Source organism: Ursus maritimus, unplaced genomic scaffold (genome assembly GCF_017311325.1).
Source record: "Ursus maritimus isolate PB19 unplaced genomic scaffold, ASM1731132v1 scaffold_8, whole genome shotgun sequence".
Lineage (NCBI taxonomy): Eukaryota > Metazoa > Chordata > Mammalia > Carnivora > Ursidae > Ursus > Ursus maritimus.
The window spans coordinates 48,607,012-48,632,888 of record NW_024426996.1 but is presented as its reverse complement, the minus strand read 5'-3'; the positions used below and the strand labels follow the sequence as shown (position 1 = coordinate 48,632,888).

Genomic DNA, 25,877 nt, shown 5'->3' with positions numbered 1-25,877 from the left:
ACAACTCTTTTTTTTTTTTTGGTAATATCTCTACCAGATTTTATTACTATTTGCCTGGTATACATTTTCCAATCCTTTGACTTTAACCTTTTTTGTCCTGATTTGATAATCTTTGTCTTATAATTGGAAATTCAGTCTGTTTACATTTACCGTTATCACTGATATGTTTGGGCATATTTCTGCCATTGTATCATGAGTTTCCTTGAGGGTTTTGTTTTGTTTTTTTAATTTATTTTTTGCCTTTAAAAATTTTTTTTCTTTTTTCTTTTTCTTTTTTCTAATTGCATTATCTCTCTCCCCCATATGCATACACATACATGCACTTGTTTGGGAGTTACATACTCTATGTACTTCCAAGTCTAAAGGTAATTAAAAAGTTTACATTTTCTTCTGAAAAATATAAAGAACTTAGAATGCTTTAATTCTGATCACTTGCTCCCAACTTACATGCTTTATTGGCTAGTATTTTGTGTCTGTTCTGCTCTTTCCCTTCTATACAATATACATTGTTATTTGTTCAAATTTCTCTAAAATCTTTGTTAACCATCTTTTCTTATTTCTCTGGTTTTTCTGTCTGATGTGCATCCTATACAAGTTCCTTTAGGTGAGGATCTTTATGGTAAAGGTTCATTTAAGATGTTATTCCAGTGTCTTTTGGCTTCTCTTGCTGTTGAGAAGTCACATGTCATGCTTTTGTTCTCATGTCTTTTCTATTTTATTGCTTTTTAAATTTGATTAATTTTATTTTGAGAGTCTTTTTCTTTGGTGTAAACTGCAATTTGACTAGGTATGTATTTCTATGTATTTATCCTGCTGAGATTTGTTGGGCTTCTAGGATCTAGTCTACAATCTCTGTCACTCTCTATTACCTTTTCTCAGTTCTCTCTCTCTCTCTTTCTCTCTTTTTTTTTTTTTTTAAGATTTTATTTATTCATTTGAGAGAGAACATAAGCAGAGGGAGAGGCAGAAGCAGACTCCCTGCTGAGCTGGGAGCCCAACCTGGGGCTCGATCCCAGGACCTGGAGATCATGACCTGAGCCAAAGGCAGATGCTTAACTGTCTGAGCCACCCAGACACCCCTCTCTCTCTCTCTCTTTTTTTTTATTTCCTTATTTATTTGAAGATTTATTTATTTGAGAGAGAGAGAGTGAGCAAGTGCAGTGGGGAGAGTCAGAGGGAGAGGGAGAGAGCAACTCTAAGTAGATGCGGAGCCCGATATAGGGCTTGATCTCATGACCCTGAGATCACGACCTGAGCTGAAACCAAGAGTCGGACACTTAACCGACTCTGCCACCCAGGTGCCCCTTTGCTCATTTATTTTTAAGTAATCTATACACCCAGCATGGGGCTCGAACTCTCAACCCTGAGATCAAGAGTCACATGCTCCACTGACTGAGCCAGTTCTCAGTTCTTTTATCTCTTTTTGGAACTCTAATTAGAATTATGTTAGATCTTCTTGCTTTATTTTCCATGTTTCTAAACCTCTCTGTCATATTTTGTATTTCTTTATCTTTCCGGCCTGAATTCTGGATTATTTTCTTAGGTCTGCCTAGTTTGCTAATTCCTTTGTTAGTTTGCCTCTGATCTACTGGTTGATATGTGTGTTGGGTTTTTAATTTCAGTGATTATATTTTTCATTTCTAGAAATTGTTTCTTTTTCACCTTGCTTATTTGTTCTCTTGTTCCTTATGTTTTCAAACTCCTGTTTTATTACATACCATATTAAACATGTCTATTATATATATATTTTTTTAAGATTTTATTTATTTATTTGACAGAGACAGTGAGAGAGGGAACACAAGCAAGGGGACTGTGAGAGGGAGAAGCAGGCTTTCTGCCGAGCAGGTAGCCCAATGCGGGGCTCAATCCCAGGACCCTGGGATTATGACCTGAGCTGAAGGCAGATGCTTAACAACTGAGCCACCCAGGCGCCCCTGTTTTATATTCTATAAATGAAAATTCTGTCTGAAATTTTTTGGTTCTTACTATATTATCTTTTCCTCTGTGCACTCATTCATGATGCCACATCTGTGTTTTTTAATTGAGAGTTGTTCATTTCCCATGTAGTTTTATATTTTGGAACTATTTGAAGTCTCTCTGGATTGAAGATGCACTCCTGCATAGAGTTTGTTTCTGCCTCTGTTAGCTGCTAGAAATACAGCTTGGGACGAAATTAACTTAAATTCTTTGCTCTAGACTTTTTAGGCCACTTTGGTAGCATGAATTCAGACTGCAAACTTGTGTGAGGGCTGACTTAGCCCTATGTTTTTCATCCCCACTATTTAACACCAAAGGAGAGGTTGGCATGCTTTCCTGCTGTTCCCTTCTGTGTGTATTTTTTAATTTTTTTTTAGTTCACAGCTATACTGTCTGTCTAGCTTTTTTTCTGGGTGTCCCTGTTAGATGTTCCATCTTGAATAGAATGTAGTCTTGTTCTCTGGTCTCTCATGCCCCTTGCAGCAATGGAAGTAGAAGCTCAAAGACTGTAAATGTCAACAGAAATCTCAGGGGAAAGGTTGGCTTTGGTGTTCTTACTTACTCTGTAGAGGTTCTGCTTTCCTTTTGTTTTTGCCCTCTTTGCATCATTTTTTGAAAAGATTTTGTTCAGGGTATCTAGTCTGCTGTGCAGCATTAAAATGAAGGCCTTTATTCACTAATTTATTCAAGAAGTATTTATTTTTAAGGATTTTATTTATTCATTTGGAGATGGAACAGGGGGAGGAGCAGAGGGAGAGGGATAAGCAGACTCTGCCTTGAGCGCAGATCTGGACTTGGGGCTCAATCCCACGTCCCTGAGATCATGACATGAGTCGAAATCAAGAGTCGGATGCTCAACTGACTTAGTCATGCAGGCACCCCAAGATGTATTTATTGAACACTTTTTATATGGCAGCAAAATAGAATGACTCTGAGTTTATTACTAAAACAGAGAATTACTAAAACAAAGTTAAGCAAACAAATGTAATACTGTATAGTAAATACCGTGATGGAGGAAATACTCTATGCTGCAGGAGCACTTAGAGGGGTATTGACTGAGTCTTGAGTGGTTGAGAAAGTTTTCCATGAGGAAATGTTATCTAACTGGGGACCTAAAAGAAAATTAGGTATTGGTGTGATGAATGGTAGAGAAAGAAGGTAAAACTGCAAGTAATTTAGTGTGATTAGATTAGTGAATATAGGACCTGGTGGTGATGTTCGTAGTTTTGAGAGCACAAGGGATATCAGGAGGTAAACAAAATCAGATCAAATTTTTGTTGAGGAGTTTGGACTTTTTTTTCCTAGGCAGTGGGAATCTGTTAGAGTATTTTAAGTAGAGAAGTGCTTGATCAGATTTAAAATTTTAGAAAGATAATTAGTTGCTGACTGGAAAACCGATTAGAAAGGAAGGAGACTGAGAGCAGTAACACAAGTGAGGGTCTAGACTAGGTTGGTTAATGGCAATGCTTTTTTTAAGTGAGTAGTTGAACTGGAGATTTAGGAGCTGAATAATTAGGACTTGGTGATTGAATTTAGGGAAAAGAGAAGAGGATCAAGTAAAGCATGGTGCCTGGTTACTGACTGGATTGGATGATTGTGTAGATGATTCACTGATTTCTAAAATTGGGAATACCAAAGCGAGAGTGTATTTTAATGAGAAGATGGTGATTTAGTTTGGACATCTGAATTGTAGGTGCCTCTGTGACATCTTAACAGATGACTGGTAGGCAGTTGGGTATGCTACTTTTCTGCTGTGAGACATCATCATCTCTTGGCTGTATTACTGCCTTCTCCCTGGGATCCTTGCTTCCGCTCTCTTTCATGCTCATTATGTTTCAGCCAAACCAGTCTTCTTTTGGTTCCTAGTAAATATAAACCTTGTTCTCATTATAGGGCCTTTGTTCTAGGTGCTTTCTCTTTCCAAGGTGTCCTTCTACACATGGCTAACCCCTTCCGGTCATTTACATCTTTGTTAGAATGTCACCTCTGCACAAAGTCATTCTTTAATCACTTCATCTAAAGTAGCCAACCACTCAGTCGGTAAGCGTCTGCCTTTGGTTCAGGTCATGATCCCAGGGTCCTGGGATCGAGCCCCATATGGGGCTCCCTGCTTAGCAGGGAATCTGCTTTTTCCACTCCCTCTGCCTGCTTGTGTACGCACATGCACGTGCCCTCTCTTTCTCTCTCTCTCTCTCAAATAAATAAAACCTTTAAAAAAATAAAGCAGCCACCCAGTCTTTAATATTAGCCTAATTTTAATTCCCTGTGTAAGTAGCAGTTAATACTGATTGATATTTTCAATATTTCTTTTACTTATTTCTCATCTACTACTTGTTTCCAAAGCCCCATGGAGAGCAGGAGCCTTAGTGCCTAGGGCAGTGGTTTACCTATAGTAGGGGTTCAATAAATATTTGTAAATGAGTGAATTCAGAGTTTTAACTTGGGGAGAGATTCGGGAGTAGTTATTAGCTATACCCAGGAGACAACTGAAGTCATGAGTGTGTTTGAGACAGTACAGGAAGGGAGTTCAGAGTGAGGAGATAAGATCTTCTAGTACAAAAATGCCCAATGAATAAGGGTCAGATGGAAGAGGAGAAACCTGCAAAGACTACTTGAGGAGCAGCCTGGAGACATAGGAGAAAAACCAAGGAGAATATGGTGTCAGAAGAAGAGAATGTTTAAGGAATAATAAACATTTTAAGACTACCTTTTCTTTAGCTGGATGTCTTTCACAGGGGACTATTTCAGAGATTCCTGGAGAAACCTGTGCTTGTTTTCACTGTGTTTTCATCCTTTTCCCTAAGCCCCATCCTCCCTTTGGGCTTAGTGTGCAGTTTTAGCCAATTTGGTGTCTTTCCCTTGTGATGATGGAGAACTGCAGGAACGAATATTGATTGAGAGTTTGATGTTAGAAGATGAAGGGATGGAGAGGTAATGAGTCCCTCAGTTCCAGAAATAAGCGTATTTATTGGAACATAGAAATAGGAAGAGAAACAAGTGAAGAAATAATATAATTAAAGGTAAACTATGTTATAATACACTTCTGAGGTGAACATAGACTCAGGCAAAAGTACTTAATGTTGGTTCTGCTATAGGAAATGCTTGAAATTGAAGTCCATGACCAGGTTTCTTTTTTCTCTGCTGACTGCAATCAAAATGTTCATTTATTCTCTTATATTAGAAATACATTGTTTATTGATGGTTTTATTTTGGGCTCAATTTTTCAGAATTTGCTTAGGCCAAATTAGAACTTGTTAGCCATTAGATAGACAGCAAGTAATTGCTTGATTGAAAGATAATTTGTATATTTAAGGATTTGAGATTGACTTTTGAATAATTCAAATCACATGGTAAAGTCAGGAACAGCTCATTAAGAGGCAGAGACTTGCTAAGGAATCCTTAAATTTTTAAGGAGCATTCAGATGTTTTAAATTTTAGTAAAATTAGTTTTAATTTTGCTAATGACAGCAGATGTGTGGCAAACAGCCAGGAGTTGAGCTTTTAACAAGTGTCTAGAGATATTCATGGATAGACTGTCTAGTTATTTATTGAAATCATAAGGATTCTACTCCAGTGACACAGTATAAGTTAAGATGTTGGTGTGCAAAATAAGTATTCATACATGTGTTTGAACCATTTACTAGCATTTCTTGTTTATGATTCTTAGCACTATATTATTAGTAGCATCTTGAGAAAAATATCCAGAAATACCATTCTTAGAACAACTCATTTCATGTGATGTGGTTGAATTACTTTGATCATTGTGGAAAAGAGCTTTTGACAATAGTTTTAGTTTTTCAGATACTAGGTGAGTTTTAAAAGCTTTTCCTTCAGTTTTGTCTGCCCTACTCTACTCTCCCCCAAAACAAAATTTTAAGAAATTGATATATAGATTTTATAAAGATGTTTTAGAATTTGCAAATAAAGATAAACAAAATATTATTGAACTGTTCAATGTCAAATGTTACAAGTTGTAGTTATTAATTAGTGTATCTTAAATTCATTTATTATTATTTTTTAAATATTTTTTATCTATTTATTAAAGAGAGAGCACAAGTGGGCAGAGGGGCAGATGGAGAGGGAGAAACAGACTCTCTGCTGAGCAGGGAGCCAGATGCAGGGCTCGATCCCCGGACCCTGGGATCATGACCTGAGCCGAAGGCAGACGTTCAAGTGACTGAGCCACCCAGGCACCCCTTAAATTTATTTTTTTATTTTTTAAGTAATCACTATACCCAACGTGGAGCTTAAACTCAAAACCCTGACATCAAGGGGTTCATGCTCTACTGACTGAGACAGCCAGGCACACCTAAGTAGGAGTGTTTTTAAGGTTATCTTTAATTTACCAATATATTATCATAACCTACTTAGGATTTGATGGATAGTTTTGGATTCTGGGTATATGTTTTAGTTATCAAAACATAATATACCCTGTTAAGTCATTTCTCCAGTGGCTTTCACTAAAAAAACCCTAGGAATATACTAAAAATTAGATGTAAGATTTTTGGTTTCATTTTTTTTTATTTTTGAAGATTTTATTTATTTTGGTGCGTGTGCGTGCGAGAGAGAGAGAGAGAGAGAGAGGAGCAGAGGGAGGAGAAGCAGAGTCTCTACTGAGCAGGGAGCCCAGTGCTGGGATCATGACCTGAGTGGAAGGCAGGTGCTTAACCAGCTGAGGCTCCCAGGCGCCCTTTGCTTTTATTTCAAAGAGAGTTTTGCCTTTGTTAGTGCCTAGTCTGTTGGCATTTAATTTATCCTTAAAAGCCTTGAAGAAAGGTAAATCAGTGGCTAAGGCAGAAATTCTGATCAAGATGGCATTGTGAATAGATGCTTTGAGGTATCTGTTCTACTTCCCCTCGAGTAATAAATAAAATATAGGAAGAGAAAACTGAAGAAACAACTGGACTCAAAAAAAGATGTGCTATGTCCAAGGAGTGTAACAGAAGGTGCTGGATTCTGGTCTGTAATCAGGCATTAGCAAACAGTGGTTTGGTTTGGTTAGGGTAATGGATCTACAGGTGCTACATGCATAGCCAGGTGCTGGAGTCAGGCTCATTGTTTGAACTTAGCCAAACTGGAAGGAGCCGAGATGCCCTGTAACAGATGCATGGATAAAGAAGATGTGGTCCATGCATACAATGGAATATTACTCAGCCATCAGAAAAGATGAATACCCACCATCTGCATTGACATGGATGGAACTGGAGGGGATTATGCTAAGTGAAATAAGTCAAGCAGAGAAAGACAATTATCATATGGTTTCACTTATATGTGGAACATAAGGAATAGCATGGAGGACGTTAGGAGAAGGAAGGGAAAAATGAAGGGGGGAATCAGAGGAGTAGACGAACCATGAGAGATGGTGGACTCCGGGAAACAAACTGAGGGTTTCAGAGGGGAGAGGAGTAGGGGAATGGGTTAGCCCAGTGATGGGTATTAAGGAGGGCACATATTGCAATGAGCACTGGTTGTTATACACAAACAATGAATCATGGAACACTACATTAAAAACTAATGAAGTACTGTATGGTGACTAACATAACAATAAAAAAATAAAAAATAAATTGTAAAAAAATGAACTTACCCAAACACTGTCATATAGGAGGCTGAACTAGTCTCTTCCATTTGTTATGTGAGGCTTTGTCTTGTAGGAGGCTGTAGGGTAGGGAGGCGAGGGAAAAACAGGAGGTGGAACCTACTGTTTGCTGGTTTGGAGACTGGATAGAAGGGTAGGAATTTCAGACTGGCAGTAGGAAATCTAATTTAAGACAGAAGGATCAGATTGAGTTTTGAGCACTAAAGCATGAGAAGGAGAGTGAAAGGATATATCCTATTCAGAATAAGATTGTAAATTCCAAAATTTAAAAGTACACAAAGGATCATATTGAAATATAAATTTCAAATCAACGCATTATACACCTTAAACTTATAAACTCTTTTTTTTTCTTTTTAAAGATTTTATTTATTTGTCAGAGAGAGACACAGCGAGAGAGGGAACAAAAGCAGGGGGAGTGGGAGAGGGAGAAGCAGGCTTCCCACTGAGCAGGGAGCCTGACGTGGGGCTCAATCCCAGGACCCCGGGATCATGACCTGAGCCGAAGGCAGACACTTAACGACTGAGCCACCCACGCACCCCTAAACTTATAAAATCTTATATGTCAATTATATCAATAAAAAAATAAAAATACAGGAAAAATCGTAGTTGTAAGAAAGCCAACAAAATCAAATGTGTATTAACTGTAGGTGATTCTAAAATAAGTTTAATATCCTCAAAAAAATAAATGAAGTATTCATATTTTGAAATAAACTGGCAGAGTAAAACCAGAACAAATAAATCTGGAAAAGAGCCAACTAGAAATCTTAGAAATGAAAGTGTATGTAGTCACTAAAATAAAAATTTAATAGATTAGGGGCACCTGGGTGGTGCAGTTGGTTAAGTGTCTGACTCTTGGTTTTGGCTCAGGTTATGATCTTCGGGTCCTGGGATCGACCCCTGCATTGGGCTCAGTGTGGGGTCTGCTTTAGTTTCTCTCTCCCTCTCCCCCTACCCCTCCCGCTCATTCTCACTCTCTAAAATAAATAAATAAGTGAATCTTTTTTAAAAAGTTTAAGAGATTAAATAGTCATCATCGAGTAGAGGATTAGTACATTGAAGTTGACCCTCAGTGTGCATAGAAAAGCAAAAAGATTTTCAAAAAAAAATGAAAAGGCATTTAAGAGGCATGAAGCTCTAGCCTACATTTAATAGGCTGTTTCAGAGAGAATAGAGAAATGGTGGAGAAGTATATAAAGTGACGATAAGAATTTTTGAGATTTTGGCAAAATAAGAATCTTCATATCAAAAGTACACTTTGAATACTAAGCAGGTTAAGTAAAAAGAAATTCACAGATTTAAAAACGAAAGCAAAAACAAGAAACAGCCCAACTTAAAAGCTTCCAAAGAGAAAACTGAAAATGCTGTCAGTCCAGTTGTTGCTCTTTTGAGGTAGACTTTTTATCTGTCATAATATGCAGAAAACACAGGGAGGAGTGATTTGGAGTAACATCTATGAAAGGGTAAAAGGAAAAATGAATGTTACTCTAGAATTTTACACTGGTCTAAATAACCAGTCTAGAGTGAAGGTAAAATAAAAATATTTCACATCTAGAAAGATGAATGTCATTTACTATTAACCCACCCACATTAAAAAAAAGAAACTTAAAGTATGTATTTGTGTAAGATACAGAGTAAACCAGAGGGAAAAAAGCATTGGAGGGGCGCCTGTGTGGCTCAGTAGTTTAAATGTCTGTCTTCGGCTCAGGTCATGATCCCAGAGTGCTGGGATCGAGCCCTGTGTCGGCCTTCCTGCTCAGCTGGGGGGCCTGCTTCTTCTCCCCCTGCCACTCCCCCTGCTTGTGTGTGCGCGCGCACTCTCTCTCTCTCAGATAAATCTTTGAAAAAAAAAGAAAAAAGCATTGGGATGTAAAAGAGACCATGAAGAGCAAGAAAGGGATAAAATGTGTGGGTAAAATTAACTATTGATGATAAAAACAAGAACAGCCTTTTAAAATATTAAATGCTAAAATTTTAGTCAAGAGTAATAAGATCAAAGAAGCTTTCCGTGATTAAACGTTTTCTTTCTTGTTTAGAGGAAAGTTGAGATACTGAATAACTTTACAGATTAGAAAGATTTACAGGAAAGTGTATTAAATTTTTAAGTGGAATCTTAAAAGAAATATAACAAATTTCAGACCATCATAGGGGATGGGGCGGGAAGAAGATGTAGATAACATCAATCTAACAGATGGCAAGAAAGGCAAAATAAAAATAAAAGCAAAAAAAAGAAAAAGGGATGGTAAACTGAAAACAGTAAAATGGCAGAAGTCCAAATGTACCACTACTCGAGTCGTCAGATTTCATGGTGCTGCGTATCATTTAAGTACACCGATACATCTAAATATGTGGAAACACATTTTATTACATGTTTTCAAAGACGTGTTCTGGATCCTCTACTATCTCAGCTGCTCAAGTTCTTTGCTCTTAGGATTATCCTCTTGATCTGCTACACCAGCATTTTCTTCCTCCTCCTCATTCTTATCTCTATGTAAAATACAACTTTGGTAATGCAGAGTTTGACTGCCATTTCCTCCGTGAAGGCTTTACTGCCAAGGACATTCTGGACCAAAAATTAACGAAGTTTTGTCTTCTGATAATAAGGATGCCTTCTACATTGAAGACCTGCGAGACATTCTAAAGAAACATCTGAGATGGTTAAAAGCTCTTCCTTGGGTCACCCCCTTTCATGCATTCAAATGCAATGATAGAACTATAGTGAAGACCCAAGCTGCCTTTGGGACAGGATTTGACTGTGCCAGGAAGACTGAAATACAATTGGTGCAGAGTCTAAGGGTGCCTCCAGAGAGGATTATCTGTGCAGATCCTTGTAAACAAGTGTCTCAGATTAAGTACGTTGCCAATAATGGAGTCCAGATGATGACTTTTGGATAGTGAAGTTGAATTGATGAAAGCTGCCAAGGCACATTCAAAGGCAAAGTTGGTTTTGTGAATTGCCACTGATGATTCCAAAGCAGTCTGTCTCAGTGCTAAATTTGGTGCCACACTCAAAACCAGCAGGATTCTTTTGGAGTGGGTGAGAGAGCTAAATATTGATGTCATCAGTGTCAGCTCCCATGTGGGAAGTGGCTGTCTGAGCCTGAGACCTTCGTGCAGACCATCTCTGATGCCTTCTGTGTCTTTGACATTGGGAACTGAGATTGGCTGCAACGTGTATCTGCTTGATATCAGTGGTGGCTTTCCTGGATCTGAGGACGTAAAGCTTAAATTTGAAGAGATCAGCAGCGTCATCAATCCAACACTGGACAAGTATTTCCTGTCAAAGTCAGACTCGGGATTGAGAATCATAGCTGAGCCCGGCAGATATTATGTTGCAGCAGCTTTCATGCTCAGTTAACGTCATTGCCAAAATACTCGTATTAAAGGAACAGACAGGCTCTGATGACGAGGATGAGTTGAGTGAACAAGCCTTTATGTATTACGTGAGTGATGGAGTATATGGATCATTTAATTGGATCCTTTATGATCATGCACATGTGAAGCCCCTTCTGCAGAAGAGACTGAAACCAGAGGCGAGGTACTGTTCAACTAGTGTATTGGGACCAACATGTGACGCCCTTCATCACATTGTTGAGAGCTGTGATTTGTCCAAGATGCATGTGGGTAGTTGGATGCCCTTTGAAAACGTGGGTGCTCACACTGTTGCTGCTGCTTCTGGTTGGGTACCAGAGGCCCCCTATGTACTATAAGATGTCGGGGCCAGCATGGCAACTGATGCAGCAAATCCAGAACCACGACTTCCCGCCCGAAGCGGAGGAGTAGGACGTCAGCCTTCTGCCTGTGTCCTGTGCTCGGGAGAGTGGATGAAGCATCTCCTGTTGCCAGGGGGATGCTTCAGCCAGAATTCACGCGGAGGTGCCCCTCCTGTAGCTGTTAACTTCGAGTTTAGCTTGAATGGTGGGATGTGGGGGGACCATTTAACTTAATTACTGCTAGTTTTGAAATGTCTTTGTATGTAGGGTTGGCACAGATGCAGCAATATGGAAGGCTAGGAGATGGGGTCAGCTATCTGTGTTCCTGTGGAAACTATTTGAATATTTGCTTTTATAGGATTTTCATTCACTTCTCAAACATGCCACTGAAGAGTGCCTCAGCTGCTGAGCAGTCGTTTATAGCTTACACATTGGCAGAATGGGCCAAAAGCTTAGTGTTATGACCTGTTTTAAAAATAAAGTATCTTGGAGTGATTGGTTGCCTCAGTCAGTTGGGCGTCCTACTCTTGGTTTTGGCTAAGTCATGGTCTCAGGGTTCTGGGGTCAAGCCCCGAGTTGGGCTCTGCACTCAGTGTGGAGTCGTCTTAGGATTCTATCCCTCTTCCTCTCCCTCCCCCTCTGCCCCTCTTCCTCCTAAATCTTTAAAAAAAAAAAGTGTTTTGAGGGGTACCTGGCTGGCTGAGTTGGTGGAGCCTGCAACTCTTGATCTCTTAAGATAGAGAAATCTGTATTTAAAAAAAACACAGGAAAAACCAAAGTGTCCTGAATTTTCTGTTGATTTCTAAGAAAGAGAATAGATTGAGATATTTGTATGTATCTCTAATTGTTTAGCTTGTTTTTATACTTTATTGTGTGATAACTTATTGGGTGTATGCTTTTGTGATTTACTTTTTTCATTAAATTTTACTAAGCTTTATCCTAAAAGTGTATGTGTCTGGTTCATTAATTTTTGTGTAGATAATTAGAGTAGGTACTTTAGACGGTTGTGTGAATTAAATGAGTTGATAAATGTGAAGTGCTTAGAGTAAATAGTGGTTGTCACATAGTAAAGGCTCAAAGAAAGATAACCATTATATTTATTATATTCACTACTGTATAAAATCTGTGACTAAAACATGGTCTGTCTTTTCTCATGCTTATGGACATTTGGGTTTCCAGTTTGAAGCAACAGAACAGTGCTGCTCTGAAACACTCATACACTTTTCTCCTTGTACTCTTGTGCAAGTTTCTATTAAGTCAAATATATTGGCTTAGAAGTTGAATTTGCTAGGTCATAAGCTATGCTTATGTTCATCTGTATCAGATAATGGCAACTTGCTTAGCAAGATAATTGTGCCTGTTTATATTTCCACCGCAGTGTATGAATTCCCATTGCTCCGTATCCTTGCCAACATTAGATATTGATACATTTTTTCATTTTTTCAAATCTGATGGTTGTAAAATGGCTTCTTGTGGTTTCGTTTGAATTTTGTCCATAATGAGGCAGCCATTTCTTCATATGTTTATTGGTTAATTGTATTTCCTTTCCTTCTTATTCTTGTCTTCTGCTCTGTTTTTCTAACGAGTTGTCTTTTTCTTGTTGATGTGGAAGAATTCTTAAATATGATAGTTATGCTCTGTTTATCCTATTTGTTAGAAGTATCTTCTCCCAATTTGAGGCTTTTCTTTTTCTTTTTTTTTTTTTTAAAGGATCTTTTGATGGACAGAAGTTTTGAATTTTAATTTCATTTTTTCTTGTTTAAGAAATCTGTCTCTAGCTAAAAATATTCTCTGTTGTTGTCTGTTAGGCCTGTAAATGCCTTAACATGTAAGTCCTTAATCCACCTGAAATTGGCTGTTTATGGGGTGAGATAGGTTTAATTTTTGATTTTTATCTAATTATTCATTTATTTTGTGGGGGAGGGAATTGTACAGTTGTTGCAGTAACCACTTGGTAGTCATCCTTTCCTCATTGAATAATATCTCTAGAATTGGGTTGTTTTTTTTTTTTTAAGATTTTATTTATTTGAGAGAGAGAGAAAAAGCAGGGAGCGGAGGGAGAGGAACAAGCAGCCTCCCGCTGAGCAGGGAGCCCGACACGGGTCTCAATCCCAGGACCCTGAGATCATGACCTGTGCCAAAGTCAGTTGCTTAACCGACTGAGCCACTCAGGCACTCCTCTAGTGTAGTTTTGAGTAAAAGGATTTGTAGTGTGTGTCCTCGTTTTATTCCTTATTTTAAAGAAATGCATCTAAATTTTCACCATTGCGTTTGTTAGAGGTTTATTTTCTAAGGAAATTCCTTTTTGTGATAATTTTCAAAAAAGTTTGGAACTTGCATGGGTGTTGAATTTTAGTGAATGCTTTTTCTTTAGCTTCTGAAATGATTTTATAGCTTTTGTCCTTTAGTATGTTAATGAGGGGCATTAATAGTTTTACTAATGTTTGACTATTCTTGAATTCCTAGGATAAATCCAACTTGGTCTGTCATATATTATCTTTTTTATATATTGCCAGATTGTTAGCTAATATTAAGTTTATAGGTTTGTATGAAAGCAACTACTTATTGTTACTTTTTAAATAAACTTTATAGCAGAAAATATAGGTGCTGAACTGAAAGCTCCACTTATTAAGCAAGAATCTCTCCAAGTAAGAGGTAAATATATTTTATTCTATTTTTTATTATAATGGTGTTTTGATTTAAATGTACAAAATTAGTTTATATAGAGCTCTGTATATTTATATTATTCTGAGTGTACAGTCCATTTTTACTTTTCTTTATACCTACCATAAAGATTTATTCTCCTGCTTATAAGCTAATTTTCTACTGAAGTTCACTTTGCATTCTGGTTATAAATTTTGTGGTAATTGTTTTTTCGAAAGCCCAAAGAAGGGAGTAATGGCAAATAAAAGTCATCAATTGCTTTATCATTTTTAGAAAAGTAATGTGATTAAAGAAAAAGAGACCAATACCTTTCAGTTACAGCATGTTCAAATCCAGATAGATTTTGGACATTCTTGTCCAACTTTCTCTTTTAGGAATAACTGAATGACGAAGGCATTCTTCTTTGCAGCTCTGCTCTTTGTAATGATAGGCTCCTGTCTCCAAGCAGCATGTTGTGCAGAGCCAGTAACTGTGACTAGAAGCACCATGGCTTTGGCATCAGACAAAAGTGGACTCAGTTTGTGGCTCCAGCATGTACTAGCTGTATGGCCTTGGGCACTTACCTTGGGCCAAAGTTTTCTCCCTGTAAGATTGTGCTAAAAATGGGATTTCTTTTCTAGGATAATCTTAAAGATGATCCGTAGTATACAGTTACAGTTAAGAATAATTAACATAATTGCCGTCATCATCGTCAGTAATCTGGGCTGGGACAGGCCAATAGGGATTTCTATATACTTTGAAGAAATCTTTAAAAAGTAATTTAAAAAAACTCATCTTTTAAAAGGAAGAAGTAGTTCTTTGCTCCAGAGGAGCTCATCTGGATATAGAATTTTAGGATCATTAGAGTAGGGCAGTTTAGAGACTTGAAACTCATGGAAAAAGAAACCTGAACTTCCTTGGATGTAGTTTTTTCAAATAAAGTTTTTATTTTTATATTGAACTTTATGTTTGGAATGTTCTTATTATTTGTGCATTTGATTTTAATTGTTAATATATTATTTTGAGTCTTTTTTACCTACTGTAGTGATGAATCATTTTAGTCTTAATTTGTTCTTTCCACTTCAAAGTACAGTGGAAAACTCATTAATTAATGTATGAGAATAGAAAAGAAGTAACAGGGTGACAGTTTGAAACGGAACATATGACTTTCTGTTGTTTTGCCCTTGCTCTTCAGATATTTGCCTATTTTATTTATCTATGTCATATGACCAAAAGCCTCACTTTATAATGATTTATAAATATAGACCTATATTGAGTGTAATTTTTAATTCACAAACTATAATTGATACCAAATTAGTATTTTGTTATTGATACCTCTGGGATTTTTAATGAACAATTTGATCTTGGTAAAAGGGAAACGATTTACTAGAAGGCAATATTTTACCTATAATCTGTAATACACTTTCTGTAATTTTTAACTGTTAAGATATTTCTTATGTTCACTTCAGCTTTCTTATGGACTATGTGAAAAGTCTAGCAGCCTTCTTGCTCTTTTGACTGCAACTCACATAAATACTAAGGACCTACTATATATATGTATACATATATATATACATACATATATATATACACACACATGTATACACACACACACACACACATATATATATATACATGTTATTGTATGTAACTGAAACAAAAGTTTTCACAAAAAGTACTTATTTATTGTATGTGGTACTCTTTGATCACTTTCTATTTTCATTTTTAAATGAAGCATTTTTAAAATGCTGGTTTCACCTACAGTTTGAAAAACATTGAACAAGCATGTAATTTTCTTATTGAAACTTCATTTTCATTTGACCCCAGACAATTTATTATTATTATTTTTAGACCCTAGACAATTTATATTGTATTAGTACAATTTAAACAGACCAGGAATACCTATACAGGGTTTCCGTTAGACAAAGGATTGACATTTTGGCGTCAGTGGCAGGTGACTATGGAGATAAAATCTAGATGGCTACAAATGGAACTCTGTCCTATTCTGCACTTGGGAGATTGTCTTCTTCTGATGCATTCATTGCATCAGGAGAAACATCAGTTTTCTATGAAATTCATTAGTGAACCCACTTAAGTATCAGCATATGTTCATCTTCGAATGTCATTTCTAATGTGCATATTGGTTATGTTTTTTTGTATTTTTGAATTTAGTCAAAGCAGTCCTTAAGAAGAGGGAATATGGACCGAAGTACACTCAGAATAATTTCATCACTGGAGTCAGAGCAATAAACGAGTTCTGCCTTAAATCCAGGTACAGCAGCTGTTGTTTTTAAATGTTGTAGTTCTGTCTAATCTAAGTAACCATTTATTTCTTAGGATGTGGTACTTGCTACTCTCCATGTGGAAACTTTCCCATGACTCCTTCCTAAACTGAAGAACCATTTTGTTCAGTTAAAAAAATGTTAAAATTGTTAGCTTATTAAACTGAACTCTGCTTCAGTGTGAGCAATTAGTCTTTCATGGTATCTTAAAAAAGCAGGTTTTTCAAAATGTCTATATCACACAAGAACCGTAGGAGTTTTATTATTATGTTAATATGTGGCAGATAAGATATTATCTTATCAATAAGATATTGGTGTAATTTTATGTTTAACTTTTTAAAGTTTCTGGTTTATTTGGCTAGCAGAGTTGAGTAATTTAGTTACATTTATGTTCACACTCCAACTCTGTTGAGCATAAAGTTCTTCTGATATCTTTTTGATATTAATTTCTTGTAATCATAGAGATTTGTTGAGATATTTGTCACAAATTAAAAATTTCCCCCTCCTTTCTGTGTCTGCCTAAAAAAGCCATAATACATGGAAAATTTCTTGGCAATTTAGTCATCAGATTTAGCCTTTTTTTCCCTCTCCCTCCTGGTCACATCCTCTATGATATATTATCAAGAAATAAGAATTCTTATAATCAGTTTTATAACCCCCATAACTATTAACAGCCATTTGGGACATTGATGTAAAACAGTGTCCTGTTTCACATGAAGTATTTCATTTAGTTTTCACAAAAATTTTGTCAATTAAGTAGATTAGGTATTGCTGTCTCCACATTGTAGGCCAGGAAACATAGTAAAGATGTCAGTGATGACCCAGCTCATTTACTGAGTCAGCATCAGGGGGTTAGAATACATATCTTTGATACCTTGTCCAAGCTTTTTACTAATATGTGATGGTTGGTTGTTGACTTATTGTACTGTACTATATTTATTTTAAAGATTTTATTTTTAAGTAATCTTTATACCCAGCGTGGGGCTGAAAACCACAATCCGAAGATCAAGAGTCGCACGCGCCACTTACTGAGCCAGCCAAGTACCCAATAAACTCCCAAGTTTAATTTCTTGGAACTTATACCAGCTTTTTATTTATAGGCCTTTTCATAACTCTTATAAAATTTCTGTAGGAAGTACAGTGATCAAATTTAGAATGACTATTTAGCAGTGACTTGATGAATACATAAACCTTTCAGAATTCAAGAGAATGGAAAATAAATAACAGAATTGACAGATACTCTTTATGACTTTATACCTATAAATAGTATTACCATTTAGTATCACCACTTAGTATTAATCTGGATATAAACAAGTATGACTATAAATTTTGAATTTAAATTCCTAAGTAGAGGATGGTACTCTAAGCCATGTATTTTCCACTTTTTTTTCATACATCAGACATTGCATTGGGGTGTCCATAGCAGATAAAGTGCAAACACCAATGAAAGAGTTGAATCTCTGCATATTATGTTATGGTATTTTTAGTGAGCATCAAGAATAATTTTAATTTTTTCACTGTCTCTAGACCAATTTTTGTGTACAAAATGCCATCTTTAAACTGATCTGTATAGCCTTTAAAGATCAGGATCTAGGTAGTGGCTTTTATCCACCCCTAATAATGCTTCTAAGAACAAAAATTATATGAACCTTTTCTGAATAAATTCAGCATGTTTCTTTCTTCAGTGATCTAGAACAACTTCGGAAAATCAGACGACGAAGTCCTCATGAAGATACCGAGTCCTTTACTGTATACTTGAGATCAGATGTGGAGGCAAAGTAAGAACATACTTCTTTTAAAATAAATGTACAAGCCAAATTTTGTATTAATAAAAACCCATAGTAGATAGACTCAGAGGTTTTTAAATGATGTATTTTAAAAGCAAAGTATTTTCATCTTTGCAAACTTGTTTGCGAATTACTAGTATGTACTAGTTAACTAAAAGTATGTGATAATTTAGAAGAAAATTTGCTGTTGAATTTACTCTTACTGTTTAGATTTAATTTAGAAAAATTTCTTAAGTGCTTTATATTTTTCCTAAAGGACCTTATGCTTTATTGTAAGATCCTCATGTAGTTATAGTTCATCTTAATTTAATTATGATTACAATAAAGTCATTAAAATGGTCTATTATTGATGGCTATGTGTGTATGCACAGATCTTTGGAAGTTTGGGGAAGCCCGGAAGCTCTTGCCAGAGAGAAAAAACTGCGTAAGGAAGCAGAAATAGAGTACAGAGAAAGTAAGTATATCCAATTTCAAATGGAGTTAATTGAAAGGAAACTTGTAGGTAATAATTGCACTCCCTAGTAGTTGTATGCCTCTTGGCTTTGGCTCTGTTGGTTCTAGCAAATACCAGTTGCCACTTTTTTAAAAACAGTATTGGGACACCTGGGTGGCTCACTTGGTTTAGTGTCTGCCTTCAGGTCATGATCTCAGGATCCTGGGATTGAGTCCCGCATCGGGCTCCCTGCTCAATGGGGATCCTGCTTCTCCTCCCCCTGCTTGTGTGCATGCGTGCTTGCTCTCTCTCACAAATAAAATCTTAAAAAAATAAAATAAAAACAGTTTCTTATTTTTCTGGTTTTCTCCTCTATAGCTCTTTAAAGATGATGAGAGGAAACAAAGCTGGTTGGTGGTTTATTATAAGATATATGAATATTACAATTTATGGTCTGATTTGAAGATTATACTTGTTCTAAAAGAGGTAGTGCTTTCTTATGGAAAAGTCTGTTAATTCAGTTTCTCCATTTCTACTTTACTTTTTAAATTTTTTTAAAGATTTATTTCAGAGAGAGAGAGAGTCGCATGAGTTGGGGGAGGGGTAGAGGGAAGGGGAGAGAGAGAGAAGCAGACTCCCCACTAAATGCAGAACCTGATGCCAGGCTGATCTCATGACCCATGAGATCATGACTTGAGCTGAAACCAAAAGTCGATGCTTAACTGACTGAGCCACCCAGGTGCTCCCTGCCCCCATTTCTGCTTTAATTCATTCAGCAAATATTTGTCAAACATTTACTGTGAACCAGACGCTGTGCTTGATGCTTCAGATTTAGTTGCAAATAAAACTCTCAGAGCATTTAACAATCCAGTAGTTGAGTGACAAAGCCACCTTTATAGAATTAGAATTCAGGATTATGTGAAATGTAATTTAGATAATTCTTTGATTTATATATATATTTATATATATGTATGCATTAATGACAAAGGTGATGCACACTTGTGATTTAAAAAAGAATACAAAAATATAAAGAATAAAAAGTCTCCTTTCATTCTCTCTAGTTACCATCTCATTTTACTTCCTGTAGATAACTGTTGCTGGCAGTTCGGGATATATCTACCCAGAATATTTTTGATGCATTTTCAAATTTATATACATACATTTTTTTCACTTAAACATTAATTGGGTGACACTGTACCTATTGTTTTGCATCTTGTTCTTTATACTTACCAGTCTAACCATAAACATCTTCCCATGTCTACATACAGAGATCTACCTCTCTCTCATTCTTTTTAATAGCTGAGTAGTATTCCATTGTATGGATGTAATTAGCTTTAGGTTCTCCAATTTTTTTTTTTTACCATTACAAAGAACACATTAGTGAATGTCATATTTGTTAAATATGTAATAATATATTATGCTCTTATTACAAATACACGGGGTAAAGTGTTAGTAGTATTTCAGGGTCAAAGGACATGGGCATTTTAAAATTTGTTAAAATATTCTCTGAAGGAATATGGTGCCAGTTTACATTTACACTTAGAGTGTATGAGGGTGACTATTTCCTCATACCCTTGACAACGCTGCATGTTACCATTGTTTTAACTTTGTTGTGTATTTGATGGGCAACAGATGGTATCTTTAATTTTGAGTTTCTCTGGTGACTACTGGTTATCTTTTAATATGTTTATTTTTTTTAATTCTGTGATAATTTTTATATCCTTTACGCCTATTGTGTGTCTTCTTAAATTGATTTTTGTAATTTTTTGATAGATTTTAACTCTTAATTTTGTATGTTCTGAATATTTTCTTTCTTTTTTTGGAGTTACCTACTTTTTATTTTTAAAATTTTATTTTGTTTCAAGTTTTTATTTAAATTCCAGTTAGTTAACGTATAGCGTAATACTGGTTTCAAGAGTAGAATTTAGTGACTCATCACTTAACATATAACACCCAGTGCTCATCACAAGTGCCCTCCTTAATACCCATCACCCATTTAGCCCATCCTGTCCCTACCTCCCCTTCATCAACCCTCAATTTGTGCTCTGTAGTTAAGAGTCTCTTATAGTTTGCCTCCCTTTCCTTTTTTTTTTGTTCCCTTCCCCTATGTTCATCTGTTTTTTTTTTTTTTTTTTAAGGTTTTATTTATTTGACAGAGACAGCCAGCGAGAGAGGGAACACAAGCAGGGGGAGTGGGAGAGGAAGAAGTAGGCTCCTAGCAGAGGAGCCTGATGTGGGGCTCAATCCCAGAATGCTGGGATAATGCCCTGAGCCGAAGGCAGACGCTTAACGACTGCGCCACCCAGGCGCCCCTCATCTGTTTTGTTTTTTAAATTCCACATATGAGTGAAATCATAGAGTATTTGTTTTTCTCTGACTGACTTATTTTGCTTAGCATAATATCCTAGCTCCATCCACACTGTTGCAAATGGCAAGGTTTCATTCTTTTTGATGGCTGAGTAATATTCCATCGTATATATACACCACACTTTCTTTTTCCATTCATCAGTCAATGGACATTTGGGCTCTTTCTATAATTTGGCTGTTGTTAATAGTGCTACTGCAAACAACAGGGTGCACGTACTTCTTTGAATCAGTATTTTTGTACCCTTTGGGTAGATACCTGGTAGCACAATTGCTGGGTGATAGGGTAGTTCTATTTTTAACTTTTTGAGAATCTCTGCTGTTTCCCAGAGTGGCTATACCAGTTTGGATTCCCACCAGTAGTGTAAGAGGGTTCCCCTCTCTCTGCATTCTCATCATCTGTTGTTTCTCTGAGTTGTTAATTTTAGCCATTAGTGTGAGGTATATCTCATGGTGGTTTTGGTTTGTATTTCCCTGATGATGAGTGATGTTGAGCATCTTTTCATGGATCTGTTAGCCATCTGAATGTCTTCTTTGGGAAAATGCCTCTTCCTCTCCTCTGCCCATTTTTTTTAACTGGATTATTTGTTTGTTGGGGTGTTGAGTTTGATAAGTTCTTTATAGATTTTGGATACTAACCTTTTATCAGATATGTCGTTTGCAAATATCTTCTCCCATTCCATAGGCTGCCTTTTAGTTTTGTTGATTGTTTCCTTCGCTGTGCAGAAGCTTTTTATCTCGATGAAGTCCCAGTAGTTCATTTTTGCTTTTGTTTACCTTGCCTCTGGAGACACGTCTAGTAAGAAGTTGCTATGGCTGAGGTCAAAGAGTTGCTGCCTGTATTCTCTCTAGGATTTTTATGGTTTCCTGCCTCACATTTAGGTCTTTCATCCATTTTGAATTTATTTTTGTGTGTGGTGTAAAAAAGCGGTCCCGTTTCATTCTGCATGTTGCTGTCCAGTTTTCCCAACAGCAGTGGGTTGAAGAGACTCTCTTGTTTGACGTTCTTTCCTGCTTTGTCGAAGATTAGTTGACCATAGAGTTGAGGGTCCATTTCTGAGTTCTCTATTCTGTTCCATTGATCTATGCATCTGTTTTTGTGCCAGTACCATATACTGTCTTGATGACTACAGCTTCGTAATATAGCTTCAAGTCCAGAATCATGATGCCTCCAGCTTTGCTTTTATTTTTCAAGATTCCTTTGGCTATTTGGGGTGTTTTGTGGTTCTATACAAATTTTAGGATTGCTTGTTTTAGCTCTGTGAAAAATGCTGGTGGTATTTTGAAAGGGATTGCATTAAATATGTAGATTACTTTGGGTAGTATAGACATTTTAACAACGTTTGTTCTTCCAATCCGTGAGCATAGACTGTTTTTCCATTTCTCTGTGTCCTCTTCAGTTTCCTTCATAAGTTCTATAGTTTTCAGAGTACAGACCTTTTACCTCTTTGGTTAGGTTTATTCTTAGGTATCTTATGGTTCTTGGTGCAGTTGTAAATGGAATCAATTCCTTGATTTCTCTTTTTGCTGTTTCATTTTTGGTGTATAGAAATGCAACAGATTTCTGTATGTTGATTTTGTATCCTGTGACTTTGCTGAGTTTGCACATCAGTTCTAGCAATATTTTGGTGGAGTCTTTTGGGTTTTCTACATAGAGTATCATGTTATCTGTGATTTGTGAAAATTTGACTTCTTCCTTGCTGATTTGGATGCCTATTTCCTTTTTTTTTTTTTTTTTTTTTTTTTTTTTTTTTTTTCTAGTGAGGGAGAGAGTGGGGCAGGGCAGGGGGTTGGGGGAGAGAGAGAGAGAGAGAGAGATTCCTAAGCAGACTTCACACCCATTGTGGAATCCAGTGTGGGGCTCAGCATCACAACCCTGAGCCAAAACCAAGAGTCAGATGCTTAACCAACTGAGCCATCCAGGCGCCCCAGGATGCCTTTTATTTCTTTTTGTTGTCTGATTGCTGAGGCTAGGACTTCTAGTACTATATTTAACAATGGTGAGAGTGGACATCCCTGTCTTGTTCCTCACCTTAGAGGAAAAGCTCTCAGTTTTTCCCCGTTGAGGATGATATTAGCTGTGGGTCTTTCATACATGACCTTTATGATGTTGAGATATGTTCCCTCTATCCCTGCTTTGTTGCGGGTTTTTGTTCTGAATATTTCCTAATGTTCCTTCTTCACATTTTGTTTCATTCCCCCCATCAGTGGGGAGATTTCAAACATAGAAGTACAGAGGAAAGTGTAACAACCCCTCAAGAATCCATCACCCAGCTTTACAATTATCAACACATGGCCAACCTTGTTTTATCTATATTCCCCTTACCCTCACTCTACTAAATTACTTTGAAACCAGTCCATTTCATCTTTAAATATTTCAGTATATATCTTTAAAAAACAGGTATTTGTTTTAGTTAGTTTATATGATAGTGATAGTTGAACTATTCTAGAAAGTTCACTAAGCACTGCCTGCAGTAATCTGTCAGTAGGTCCGAATATCTTCTCAGTTGCACCTTGGTTGAAGATCGAGGGTGGTTTTGGATAGTTTGAATTCAGGCAAAGAAAATGAGTGACCTTTTGCTGATTATTCCTTTTCTTGACAAAATTGAAAACATTTTGTCTCTTTCCATCTAATCCGGTCAGGAGGAATAAAGAATATATTTGAGGTTCTCTTAGGCCTGCAGTATATAATATTAAGTCATCTGCATGTTGAGCAAGTGTAGTTTTTTTTTTTTTTTTTTTTTTGCAGAATCCTTTAAATCATTAGTTTAGCATTTTGAAAAGTAATAAGGAGAATCAGTGAATCCTAGTATCTGTGGGGTTTTGGCTTCTCAGAAGCAAACAGTTGTTGATTATTTTTATATTCACAGATATGCTAAAGAGAGCTGCAGGTAAATCCACAGGGGTGAAATATTTCAGTAAAAGAAATATATATTGGGGTCAGGGAGCTTCAGAATTTTGGTATCACTATTCAGTTAAAAGGCTTCCATTGGGTTCTTTTAGGTAATAGAGATGCTGATACAGGATATGATCCAGTGTTATTCCAACAGGGCTGATTGCCTTGGGGAATTAGATGCTTGCGCCGCAGTTCAGTTCTGGTTACTCTGGGGAACTGATATGATATGGCAGGATTAAAATAGAGGTAGAGGTGCTAGTATCTGAGAAAAATGTACACATATTTTTGTTTGACAGTCAGGCTTTATTTAGGAGAATCTGAATTCCTTAACTGTATTTCTAAATTCTGTACATTTCTAAAGCTTAAAGGTGACAGTATTACCTTCCCTTGATGAGTTGATGAAATTTCTAAGTGGAAATTGAGAGACAATTATAGTCAGTAATATAGGAAGAAAAGGGGCAGAGAGAGTTTCTTGAGAGCATGGGAATTCAGTATCAAGAAGGGGAGTGGTGGGAAAGGAAGGAGATCAAGGAGAAGGGAAAGAGGGTGGAGGAGACATGCTAGGAAGGAAAGAACAAAGTAGGCAAAGTAGTGGTGCTCAAATTGTCCCATATTTGGCCAATGGAAGCACCTCAAGTTGGTTCTGAAGTCCCTTTGTCATAACCTTAGTATTGTAGTGTCCTTGCTCTTAGGTACAATAAGATGTTTCAGGTTTATCTTTTTTTTTCTTTTTAAAGATTTTATTTATTTATTTGACAGAGAGACAGCCAGCGAGAGAGGGAACACAAGCAGGGGGAGTGGTAGAGGAAGAAGCAGGCTTCCAGCAGAGGAGCCTGATGCGGGGCTAGATCCCAGAACGCGGGGATCACGCCCTGAGCTAAAGGCAGACGCTTAACGACTGTGCTACCCAGGCGCCCCTGTTTCAGGTTTATCTTGTACATGTCCTGCCCCAGACTGGGCATTACCCATCTCTGAAAGGAGCCCTGTTTCTTTTTAGTGGTAAAAAAATTGAGAGATTGTACTTGGGGAATTAGGGGTACTCTTTTTTTATTTTTATTTTTTGAGATTGAGAGAGAGAGAGAGAGGTGTGGAGGGGCAAAGGGAGAGGGAGAAGGAGAATCCCAAAGAGCCTATATGCCCAGCATGGAGCCTGATGCAGGGCTGGATCTTATGACCTCAAGATCATGACCTGAGCTGAAATCAAGAGTTGGATGCTTAACTGACTGAGCCATCCAGGTGCCCCAGGGGTCCTCATTTTTAATAGGTTGGCATATTTTTAAGGTCTTTGCAGTGGACAGTAATAGGAAATACTTCATTTTTCTTAATAGAGAAGATATATAGCCGATTCTGAAAAACTTAATGTTTTCTTTTTCTCTGTTGTGTTTTGTAACTCTTTTCTTACACTGAAAATCTTATTTCTTAATCCATTAATATAATTAATTATATTTTTGGTTTATTCTTACATGTGTGTACACACATATAGAAAGAATACAGTGTAGTTTCAAAATAGTAATACCAATAGTATTGCCATCAGGATGATTTAAGTTTTCTTGACTTTTCTTTTTGTCTTAGTATATATTCCACTAGGGATGTGTGGTTACATAATCTTTGTTTTAAATTCACTTGAAATTTCTGTCTGCATGGATAAACCATCAAATAGATGTAAAATTAGGTTCATTTGTTTCACTTCGTTTTTGATTTTTAGAAATAATTTTGATTTTTATTTTATAATTTTCGAAAACATTTGCATGATTCCAAAGTCACATCTACCAGACATAACCTTTAGAGAAATTTAGTTTCCATCCTTATCTCTTCCACCCTATTCTTCCTTCTCGCATTGGTAACCATTTAAAAAATTAGTTTTGGAGTTATTTTTTCCATTAAAAAATATATTATGAAATAGCATATATACAGGTATCAACCCCCCACCCCCTTTCATAAATAAAGTGTACTTTCTGTCCTTGCTTTTTTTTTTTGTTTGTTTTTCTTTTTGACATTATGTCCTGAGGACCATTCTATAGCAGTAAATAGAGACATTTCTTCATTCCTTTTATAATACTCCATTTTGGGGGGGTACACCATAGTTTACTCAGTCATTCCCCCATAGGTTGTTTCCAGTCTTCTGCTACTAAAATAATGATACCATGAATAGGCTGTACATACGTTAAAAGAAATATTCAAACACAATT

At 36.7% G+C, this 25,877-nt stretch overlaps 1 protein-coding gene and 1 pseudogene across 1 annotated transcript in view; both read left to right on the top strand.

Annotated features, from left to right (window-relative positions):
- SLC30A9 (solute carrier family 30 member 9) overlaps window positions 1-25,877 on the top strand; it is an 83,274-nt gene that overhangs the window by 11,198 nt on the left and 46,199 nt on the right. The window contains exons 3-6 of the mRNA XM_040624949.1: window positions 13,876-13,938; window positions 16,099-16,198; window positions 17,894-17,986; window positions 18,367-18,449. Of these exons, the coding sequence (XP_040480883.1) occupies window positions 13,876-13,938; window positions 16,099-16,198; window positions 17,894-17,986; window positions 18,367-18,449 (339 nt within the window). The remainder of the gene's footprint in view (window positions 1-13,875; window positions 13,939-16,098; window positions 16,199-17,893; window positions 17,987-18,366; window positions 18,450-25,877) is intronic.
- Window positions 9,046-11,796, top strand: LOC103672765 (annotated as a pseudogene).